At 48.0% G+C, this 11,148-nt stretch overlaps 1 protein-coding gene across 8 annotated transcripts in view; it reads left to right on the forward strand.

The window, feature by feature from the left end:
* Nucleotides 1-10,479, forward strand: part of Gem (GTP binding protein overexpressed in skeletal muscle) — a 12,120-nt gene extending 1,641 nt beyond the window's left edge. For 3 of the 8 annotated variants that reach the window (XM_010619616.2, XM_010619615.3, XM_010619613.3), the window contains exons 2-5: nt 1,076-1,415; nt 7,082-7,158; nt 7,941-8,145; nt 9,352-10,479. In XM_010619616.2, coding sequence (XP_010617918.1) covers nt 1,085-1,415; nt 7,082-7,158; nt 7,941-8,145; nt 9,352-9,629 — 891 coding nt within the window. In that variant the 5' untranslated portion in view covers nt 1,076-1,084 and the 3' untranslated portion in view covers nt 9,630-10,479. The other 5 variants (XM_010619617.2, XM_010619612.2, XM_010619614.2 and 2 more) reach the window with 5 other exon arrangements.
* The last annotated feature ends 669 nt before the right edge of the window (nt 10,480-11,148 follow it).

The following is an 11,148-nucleotide window of genomic DNA, read 5'->3' on the forward strand; positions in this document are numbered from 1 at the left end:
GGCTCGGGAGTCCCCTCGGTGACGCGGCTGTCCTGGTCTGCATGCACGCTAGCCAGCCCTGGGCTACTTTGCCGTGTGCAAAGGCGGCGCGGGGTCCTGATTCGTGAGCGGGTTCCGGGGGCAGGCTGTGGGGGTGAGGGCTGCGCGACCCTCGCTGTCACGCGTGGGTCTTTCTGATTCAAGTGTGAGCGACTCCACTTGCTGTCTAGCAGTCTGGGAGGACAGACCTTGGGGCTGGGGGAGGCGGCCTTGCAAGGCCAAAGTCGAAGCAAGTTGGGGAGTGTGATTTTTAGGAGCGTCTTTGGCTCCGGTTTGCTTCAAGAAGGTGGGGCTCCGAGTTGAATTCAGAGGACTCTCAGAGTGGATGTGGTGTGCTGAGTGAAGGCTTTCTCTGTAGATCTGATGGGTCTGAACGGAAGCAGGTCATTCTGCCAGAATGATCAGGCGCAGGGCTGGGTGTGGTCAGGGGGGCACGTATGCACAGGAGGGCAGAGCTAAGGCATAGACCCCAGGTGAAATTGTCCCCACTCCTCACATAATCGTTTTTAGGGTAGCTGAAGAGTATCAGGACGACTTTACTAAACATGGAAGTTGTCTTAAGTCCTGTCCAGTCCGGCCCGGGGCAGTGATGTCATGGCCACGTGTCTCCCGTGGAGGCACAGAAGCCTGCAGGATGCTGGGGCCAGTAAGAGCCATGTTTAGCCAAGAGCAGCTAACCTGGCCAGCCATCACAGTGGCCCTGACTTGTTGCTCTTTGAGCCACCTCTAGAGGCTGTGGGTTCCTTCCAACTGCCAGCTGAGTGGAGAGTCTGAGGCTTCTCTGAGCATGGAGGAAGATTATGGGCAGTGAGTGATGTTAACAGTATTTTTCTCTATGCAAATGATAGTTTGCCAGATGAACTGGTTACTGATACTGAGGGTGTGTGTGTTGGGGTTTGGTGACTTTCACTGGTGCCTTGCTTCTGATACATCCAATAAGATAGATGATAAGACTGATGACGGGCCATGTGTTTGAGTCTCCCGAGCTCTCTTTCCTGTTTACTGATGCTGGCATCTTGGCTGCTCTGCTCCCTAGGACCCCACGATGACTCTGAATAATGTCACCATGCGCCAGGGCACTGTGGGCATGCAGCCACAGCAGCAGCGCTGGAGCATCCCAGCCGATGGCAGGCACCTGATGGTCCAGAGAGAGCCTCACCCGTACAACCACCACAGCCGCCCCTCGGCCTCGCCCGATGACCACTGCCGCCGGAGCTGGTCCTCGGACTCCACAGACTCCGTCATCTCCTCCGAGTCGGGGAACACCTACTACCGCGTGGTGCTCATAGGCGAGCAGGGGGTGGGCAAGTCCACCCTGGCCAACATCTTTGCAGGTGTGCACGACAGCCTGGACAGCGACTGTGAGGTGCTGGGAGGTAGGTGGCCCAGCCCCAAGGGGCTTCTGTCCTCGGCAGTGGTCCAGGCAGTGACAGCCAGGCGATGGGTCATTTGTCTGTGGAGTTGGGAGCTGAGGCTCTATGTTCTTAACCCTGGGTGGGGATGTGGGGTCTGCAGAAAGGCCCTGGTACAGCCCCTGGGACAGGAAAATGAAAACATTTGTAGACAAGATCAACATCTGTTCAACCTGAGCATAAGAGGGATTTCTGGGATTTTCAGTCTGAAACATCTGGGGAGGCTTTTCAAAGGGACAGAGGCAGAGGCCAGGATCCACTTCTGCCTTTTACTGACTCTGACCTGGATCCTATTCCAGGAGTTCAGTGTAGACATAGCCTACAATCCCATGGTTGGTCTTAAAAGCAAGCCAATTTGAAAAAACTGTTAGCAGAGGTTATCAGTTTATTCACATCAATATTAGATATCTTTGTGGGTATAAATTAGTTCAATATCTGTATTTGAAGTAGTACAATAATTTTAAAAAATTTGAAATATAACAAGGTGAAATGTTTTTGTAGAGTATTCCAGTTTTTTAAAGATGATTTTCTCTGTATAGTCTCACGTCATTTATTTATCGAAGGCTTTCCTATTTTCAAAGCTGTTTCAAGGTGACATCTCATAAGTGTTCCTCAACAACAGGTGAAGTACAGCCTTTTATCTGTGACTGATATGAGGACCCTTGTAGCCAAGAGATTCATACAGTGTCCTTCAGCCACAGCTTCTGTGCTAGCACACGTGAGCAGGGCCACCAGGTGTCCCCGTGTACAGCTGTGGAAATGAAGCACTGTCCAGGGCTTCCCTGAGTCACACGGTCCGCCTGTGCTCTAGGAGGCAACAACACATGACTGAATCACAGGCTTCCAGAGTAGGAAGATGACTTAGTGGTGATTCACTTGTCCCCACTCAGTGTGTATGAATCCTGTCTCTCACTACAATAGCCCATTTCACCTAAAGGTTTTATTCTTCTTAACTATCTCAGTGTCATGGAGTTCACCACTTCAGGAAGCAGCTCAGGAGCTGAGCTATAGATGATGACTCATTGATGTAACATTGATTTCTCTCCTCACTTCTAGCATCACAGGGACCATAGCTAAGCAAGAGTCAAGGGAGAAAGAGGGCCAGTGTGGGACATTTGAGTTTCTTTCTTTGTGAAGGCTGTTGGGTGTCTGGGACTAGGAGAGAAGGAAAGAGCTAACATTGGAAGGGGATTTGTAATGGATAGTTGTAATGGGGGACACTTTATTAGGTGTCTAATGTTTGCTGTCCTTCATGTTGATCCTCACAAAACTCTTGTACTCGCAAGTGAATGGAGTTAAAGGGAGACCAGTGGCTGACCTTGAATCACCCAACAGGAGGCTGGCTTTCGAATTTGTGAATTTATGACCTTAGTTCAGTGCTTTTCTCATTTATGGGACACCTGCTGTGTGCTGTGTTTCCCACATATATTTTTGGTAATATAAGAATGGAACCAATATTTTATAAGTGAAGAAGTGGAGGCTTACAGAGTCCACAGACTTTCCCAGGGTGAAAAACCTGTACATAGTATGGCCAGGATTCAAACCTAGTTGTGGTTGTTCCTAACCCCCCTGCAGTAGATTTAAGTTGCCAGTGCTATCAAGTACGCAGCATAGCCACATGCCTACATGCTGGGCTTGGAGGACCTGTGCCACCAGGTACATCGTGCTCTCTTAGTAAGGAGCTCCGTGTCAGTGGCTATAACCTAGAGCAGGGTGAAATTAAGAAACACCCTGAAGTAACAATAAGTGCTTTGAGGATTGCCATAAAGAAGAGACAAACTGTAAGCCTAGTCCTGGTCCTTTTTTTCCTCCCAGACCTATGCATTGAGCTACATCCCAACCCTTTTTATTTTTTATCTTGAGACAGGGTCTTAGTTCCAAGGCTGGATTTAGACTAGACTTCTAATTCTGCAGTCCTAGTTCTGGGATTGCAGGTGTTCACCACTACGCCCAGCCTTTTGTTTGTTTTTAAGGCTGAAGATGATAGACTTTCAGAAACGTTAGTCCATTACAGTGGGGTGGCATGTATCCAGAGGGTGGTATCCCTGCAGGCATAGAGAATTAAGACCTATTTCCTATCTGGAATTTGGAAAGCAGACTTCTCTACTTGGGAAAGCTCTTTGTTGAAAGACAGGGAGAGGAGCGAGAAAGGATCTGTACCATACCTCCTTAAACAGAGTCTCTGACAAAGAGAAACATCTCAGGTGACCCATCTGTGTCCTAATTTATACCATCAAATATCACATCCCTTATTTGTAGATACTGTTTGGAATCATGAGTTGGCTTTATATTTCCCAAGAGGAAGGTTTTCCAATTCACACACTGCATTGTCTTTTTTTTTTTTCAGCATTAATCATAAGAAAAAAAAATCTACACAATATTTTCATCATTGTCTCTCCTAATAAAGATGGATGTTGTTACAGTTAATATTGCAATCATCTTATGACTTTTTGTGCACACCAAATGCTATTCATCCATCCCTTCATTCCTAAGCAGTCACTGGACATACACTGCCGAACTTGGTGAGGCACCGTGGGGCATGCGGAGTCCTGGGGCCATGTCCTTAGGGGGCTCACAGCACGGAGGTGGGGGGCAGAGGTCAGACAGTCACAAGCTGTAAATCAAGGGAGGGTGTGCGGAGTGTTTTGAAAGAATTACAAGGAGAAAGTTCTGTGAGAAAGTGGAATTCAGAGGAGAAGAGTCCTAGGTGTAGAAATCAGAGAAGGCCTCATGGAAGAAGAGGTATCTGAGCTGGGCCCTAAGGACAAGCAGTTTTGGAACCCAGAGCTAGGTGAGAAGGGGGCCTGCACTTGCACAGGAAAGTATGGGAAAGCACGCAGTGCCTGGAGTCCGTTGTGTGGACTTGGACCTGCTGTGACGCAGACTTGGCTGGGTGCTCTTGGCCAAGCCACTTAACCGGATGAGGCTTCCTCTTCAGTATGGTGGGGATTACTCTTCATAGGCTGCTGTGAGGGTTAGAGGAGGTAACATTCAGCATGTGTGTAGCACGGTGTTGGCACATAGGCACTGCCAAATAAACATTGGTTACCGCCATTTGGGGAGGCACCATTTCCTTCCCATGTGCATAATTTCTGTAACTGGTCGTATTGCCCTTGGCCTCTGTCCTGTCTCCATTGCCCTTCACGCCTCATCACTCTTACCTGGGGACCTTTCAGATGTTCAGAGGAGACCTGAGCCAGGAGAAGAGAGGGCAGTGGCTTACAGCAGGCATTTTTCTGGGGTTTCCTGGGATCCCCTGGACCCTGAAAGCTGAAACCAGGTGGAAAGGTCTGGAGGGTGGGTGCTGGAGCCTCAGAACATTTTGGGGCACTGTAGGAGCCAGTCCCAGCGTGAGACACCTGTGCAGTTCCACCCAGCGCATGAGCCACGTTTGGGCTCAAGAGGCCTCTAAACACAAGGGGTGTCAAGGAGAAAAGGCTATGGCAGGAAGACTTGAGTGCAGTAGGCCTTAGGGCTATTGCAAAAGGAGAGAGAGATTGGGCTCAACTCCAAATACAGTGAGAACAAGTGGTGATTTACAGCCAAGGAGCAGGTTGGGAAGATCTGTGGATGGAAAATTACTAAGAAGGGACGTCAAGGTTAGGGGGACTCTTGCTAAACCAACAATAGAATCCTTGTTGAAGTCGGGCCAAGCACTTAGCCGTCAAAGGTGGGAGATGAGGAATTTGATCAGATCTCACGGGCAGGAGTGCGGGATTCTCACTAAACTGACTCAGCAGGATTCTGGCAGGATTCACTGAGCTGGACTGTGCAAGGGCAGACGTGGAAGCTCAAGGTGAAGTCCGCGTTGCATGCGGGAGAGGGTTTATCAGAGCCTGATGCAAGTTTGATCGAGGGAGGAGTTTTTGTCAGGGGGATCAGGTGAGGAAAGCTGCCTTGGTCTGGGGAAGAGGGCTGCTAACTCAGTCCCCTGTACAGCCTCCTTGGCCCCATTGTATTGGCTTTTCTTGCTATCTGAGTATGCATGGGCCCTGGAGCTTTCATCCTCAGGAGGACACCCCCAGGCCCACATTGCTGAGAAGCCTCACGGGGTGATAGGTGTGGTCCCTTTCACTAACTCTGAGAAAACTTCAGAAAAGCTCTCTAGAAGTCCAGGTTCTCGGATTTCCCTTTCCTCTACCTGATTAACACACAAAAAGACTAAAATATGAGCTGAGGACAAAGGGAGGAAGAGCCCCCTTGAGCTTCGGGTACCGGCACCTGGTTAGTGGGACGCCGCCCAACAGGATGCATCTTGTGTTGGGAGAGTCCTTGGGGCCGCAGCCAGAGGTGACATACAGACCAGTGGCCTGCTTGGGAGGGAGGGATATTCAGGGGGAACTGATATAAATGGCCCAGTTCCACATAATTAGTAAGAGATGGAACCTGGATTCTGATTCACATCTTCTGTGGTCACAGCCACATGCTGTGTTTATCACCCATCCATCCATCCACTCACTGGACACATTTTTATTTTTGAGCTCCTGCTCTGTCCCAGGTGCTGTCCTGGGTGCTGGGGCCGCCGTATACAGCACAAATGCAAATCTCTGACATTCTGGGGAGCAGGAGAAGCAAATAATAAAATAACTAAGTTTCATGTATTGCGTATTAGGTGACAGTAAGGACAAAGAAACATAGATCGGGGTAAGGAATTGTTGGGGAGGGCAAGATGTTGCAGTTTTGAATTGGAGCACAGGGGACACCTTCCCCAGAAAGCAGAAAGGGAGTAATCCTTGTGGATAGCTAAGGGAAGAGAATGTGGGCAAAAGAATGAATAAGAGAAATGATAAATCATTAGCAGAGTCATTAATTTTAAACAGTGAAATTCAAAACAGGAAACATTACTGTAAAAACGGAGCAGGAGCGGTCAGTGGCACTGGGTCAGTAGGAATCCTGCCTGTAGAATCCCAGGACAGCCTACCCACCACCTCCCGGTTGATTTTTCCAAGCTGTGTCTGCTTTGGCCCATGGCTCTGTGCTTCACCTCCACACAATCTGGGCTCCAAGGCAGGGAGGAAAGTTTCCATTGCCAGGGAGAGCGGGGGCTGCACTTCTGTGATACTGAAGATGGAAAAGCAAGCCCAGTTAGTCCTAGAACTGGTTAGGGTTTATTCCAAAGAAAGCAAAGTACGGTCTGAACATGAGTAGCCACAAGATACTTTTCTTGTACTGCCCCAAAGAGGAGATGACTCTGAGCTCAGAACTCCCGGAACTGCCAGGTTGTGTTCAGGAACCACCCACTGAAAGGTATAGTGGATTTCCACGTAGGGTTTTGAAAATGGGGCTCACAGTTAATGCTTACTCACAGCCTCATGTGTTGAATGAGTCAAAAGCTCTCGTGTGATTTTATCCTCATAAGAGGTTTTCCTGTATAAAAGCTCCAAGAAAGATAAAATGAATGCCTTTTATTCAAAGCGGTTTGAGGGATCTTAGCAAAGACTGGAGGAACATACAAAATTTGTTGTTGAGGATGACAAGAGTAGTAATTTATCTTTGCAAATACTTCCGCATTTTCCTACTTAGTTGCATATTCAGTAAGTTTGTTTGTTAGCGTACCTTTCTCTGTAACCTTCTTAAGTCAGCGTGCTGCGTCTCACCTGACTCCAGGACCCGCGTCCTTTCTTTTCTAGAGGACACATACGAGCGCACCCTGATTGTGGATGGGGAGAGTGCGACAGTCATCCTCCTGGACATGTGGGAAAACAAGGTATGCAGAACCGGGAGCTCTTGGTGAATATTTCAACAGGCTCGTGCGAGGGTGACCTTGTTCTCCCTAGTGGTCGTTGCAGGTGAGGCGGGCTCATTTCTTGGTTAACAGCTTCGACTTCTGAAAAACAGGACTGTTTTAAGGAGCAGGTCATTCACAGATGAGCTGTGAATAGTAAGCAAGCTGCAGTGCTTTTGTTCTTCTAAAAAAACCACAAAAGGTGTATTTGCTTCAGGAAATGTTCAAACAAGCACGCATAGTATTTTGAGCCACGTAGAACCATCGTGTCTAAAGTTGACATTCTCAACACTAGTCTTCAGCGTCTGCCTTTTAAAAGTTTTGTTTGTTTGTTTGCTTTTGGTACTGGGAATCGAACTCCGGTCTTTGCGATTGCGAGGCAGGCAGCGGAACCACTGAGCTACATCCCTGGCCCTACCTTTTAAAGGTTTTGGATGTCGGAGCATCTGTGCTAGACCTCCTGTTTAATATGAGCCCTCCTATTCTCACAAAAGGATTCTTAATTTCATCGTTGGGAAAGACGAAAGTCTTTAGAAAGTAAGAAGAGGCCCATGTTTTGATAGTGTAGATAAAAATGCTGTTTGGCAGAGTAGTTATGTAATTTTCAACTCAAGCTCAAGGGGAAATTGGAAAGAAATAGATTTGGGCATAACTACGATGCGGACCGGCCAGACACCCGCCAGGCACGAAGAGCGCTTTCCTCCTCGCTGTCCCCTGCGTTCCCCAGGCCCCCTGAGCTCATGGAGGATCTTCTCTCCGTGTAGGGGGAGAACGAGTGGCTGCAGGAGCACTGCATGCAGGTCGGGGACGCCTACCTGATCGTCTACTCCATCACGGACCGGGCGAGCTTTGAGAAGGCGTCGGAGCTTCGGATCCAGCTCCGCAGGGCTCGGCAGACAGAGGACATCCCTATCATTCTGGTTGGCAACAAAAGCGACCTGGTGCGGTGCCGGGAAGTGTCTGTGTCAGGTAAGGCACCGCCCGCCCGGCAGAGGCCGCCCCGGGGTCACATGCACTGGCCTTCACACCACAGCCCTTCCCTTCCTCTCTCCGGAGGCTGCAACCAGGGTTCCTCAGAGCTGGGTGTGTACCTTTTAAGGCTGCTGCAGTGTCGCTGCCTTTTTAATCTGGTCTCTCTGCGGGATTCCAGTCTCCTCGCTCCGAGGGCTTTCCTGGAATTCTGTCAGGGAGGAGATCACACTCAGGGATTTACTGCCCATCCCCAGGCTCTTCGTCCTTTCATTCTCCAAGAGGATCGCAAGAAAAAGAGTTGGATTCTCGCTGCCACTGGTCCCTCAAGCCCTGGAAATACTGTGCCCTTCCACCCTGCCCTACCCCTTCCCTTGCTTCCTAAATTTCAGTTAAGGCATCAGTCACCTGGTGTCACATATACTTTATCACACTCGCTCAGGGTTAATTCCTATTTGCTGAGTAGGCGCCCAAGTGATCTTAGGGCCTGTGAGATTTTATTGGCCTAATATAGATAGTGTTCGTGGCACAACCATAAAAATAAAATATAGCACTGCCAGGCCCTGCTCAGGAGAAAAGAAGCCTGGTCAAGTCCATGTACTCAGCTAGTTGATGTAACTGTATTTGTAAAATTCTGTCTTTTTTCAAAATGTCTTATCACAGCTTTTTTTTTTTTCTTTAAAGATAGAAATCCAAATAGTAGAATTCTAATTTCTCACTGAGAAAACAGTCAGGAGAAAGAATCTGGCTTGAGAATTAAACAGGGTGGATTCACCATCACATACAGGATGTGTGGACTCCCTCAAGTTTGTACAAGATGCCCCCACACTTCCTTGTCTGTTTGAATGGGGTCATAATTTATTTTCCAAGGTTGTTATGAGCATTGAAAATAAAGAACTTAGCCTAGTTCTGGCCCATAGTAAGTCTGTGATCATGGAAGGTAAGGGTATAGCTTTGCCTGTGATGAACTTCCTGTATTTGATGACACTGGACCTCACACAGGGAAGTTATGATGGACCAGGTCTGAAGTCCGTCTGTCCCACTTACGGGGGTCCTCCTGCAAGACTCAGGCCCCGGAGGGCGTGCGTCCTAGGGGCTCCCCCATCGGAGGCGAGGTGTGTCTGAGCGAGCTAGAGCTGCGCCGTGGCGGGGTGTGCCGGCTCGCGCTCCGCGTGCCCGCTGACTCTTTGTGCCTTTTCTCACCAGAAGGGAGAGCGTGTGCCGTGGTCTTCGACTGCAAGTTTATCGAGACCTCGGCGGCCGTGCAGCACAACGTGAAGGAGCTCTTTGAGGGCATCGTGCGGCAGGTCCGTCTCCGCCGGGACAGCAAGGAGAAGAACGAGCGGAGGCTGGCCTACCAGAAACGGAGGGAGAGCATCCCCAGGAAGGCCAGGCGCTTCTGGGGCAAGATTGTGGCCAAAAACAACAAGAACATGGCCTTCAAGCTCAAGTCCAAATCCTGCCACGACCTCTCTGTGCTCTAGGCACCCAGCACCATGCAGATGTCCTCTGCCGGACATTGTGGAAGGCCACTGGGACCAGTAATCTATATTAGATTGGATACTGAAGCATTGTGAGATGTCGCTTCCCATTGCAGCCAAGAGCTAATATGTTAGCCTCGTGGGCAACAAGTGCATGGGAAATGAAAGTTGTTCGCAGTCAGTATTTATTTATAGGAAAAGCTGATCTTGCTACTTGGACACCCAGGGCTCATTACCGGACATAGTTGGTGTTCACAAGAGTTTTCTCTCTCTGGATAGTAGGGAATTGGAGCTTAGGAAAGAGTGCCCAGAAGAGGGATTTCATCACTGCAGTTTTACCCGGGGCTCTTGTATGTGACTTGGAGGCCATTGGGTCATGAACGGGTGTGGGAAGCTGTCTTAGGGCTTCCTCGGAAGAAGAGCTCTCTGTGTCCCGTGTCTCCTGGAGCTGGCCCCGTAGGACTCGGTTCATCGTGGCCACGAGTATTACTGCTCCATCAAACTGTGAAAAGAATTGATGGGCCGTGCTGGAAGCTAAAGCTTAGCTAATAATTTTTGTTCGGTCCCCGCAGGGATTTGTAAGATTGGGAACTGCTATGTGTACCCCTTCCATGTTCAAAATCTGTATCTTTACTTATTGTGTCTAATACTTTTTTATTTGGGGGATATCATTTTTATCAAGTTCTACTTAGTCAAACCTCCTTTTATGTTTTGTTATTTTTGAGCCATTGTACAAATATTTTAAAAGTCTGAATTATTCATAACCTGAAGGGCAAATTACCAAATTTTTAAGGTCTGAATTTTTCTAAAACATATCACATAAAAACTTCCATTATTTTGAATTGACCCTTAGATGTCACAGCTCTGCTCTATTTATTATTTGCAAAATAACCATTTTGACATTTGATAAAGCATATTTATGAACATCTTTCTTAATAAGGAAAATGTCCATTTTATTACCATTTTCTATCTTTTTCAAAATATACAACTTTTTATCTATATGTCTTATAATAAAAGAAATAAAATCTTTGAAAAGAAAGTCATTCGGTCTTCCTTCCCAAACAGGACGGTTATTATTTTTATAGCCATTAGAACAAGCATATTCCAGAGATGGGCCTATTACATTATTTCTTTTTTTCATTAGTAGCACACAGTCATGATCTGTTTTAAAGAGAATTCCCGATACTGCTCCTTTGGAGTCATGATTCACAGTAATGCAAAGTTATTTTTGGCTCATTCATTTGGGAAGTATTTAGGGGTCATCTAAATGCTACACTATAGTCAGAGTCAAACTGACCTTTTACTTTGGTCTGGCAAGTTCCTGCCTGAACAGATGGGCTTCACTTTGTTCCCTGAAAGCTTATGGTCTTAAGCTTGGTTAAAGCTTTCGAGGAAGTTAACAAAGATTAGTGGGGGGAAAGGTGGGAGATCTGGAGGGGCAAAGCTTTCCACATTCTCCTCCTCTGACACTAATGCGGTCTGACATTAGTCACGTGGCGTCCCTTGGAGGGCTGTGTGCAAG

This window comes from Fukomys damarensis, unplaced genomic scaffold (genome assembly GCF_012274545.1).
Source record: "Fukomys damarensis isolate Sample0158 unplaced genomic scaffold, DMR_v1.0_HiC HiC_scaffold_5, whole genome shotgun sequence".
In the NCBI taxonomy this organism is placed as follows: Eukaryota; Metazoa; Chordata; class Mammalia; order Rodentia; family Bathyergidae; genus Fukomys; species Fukomys damarensis.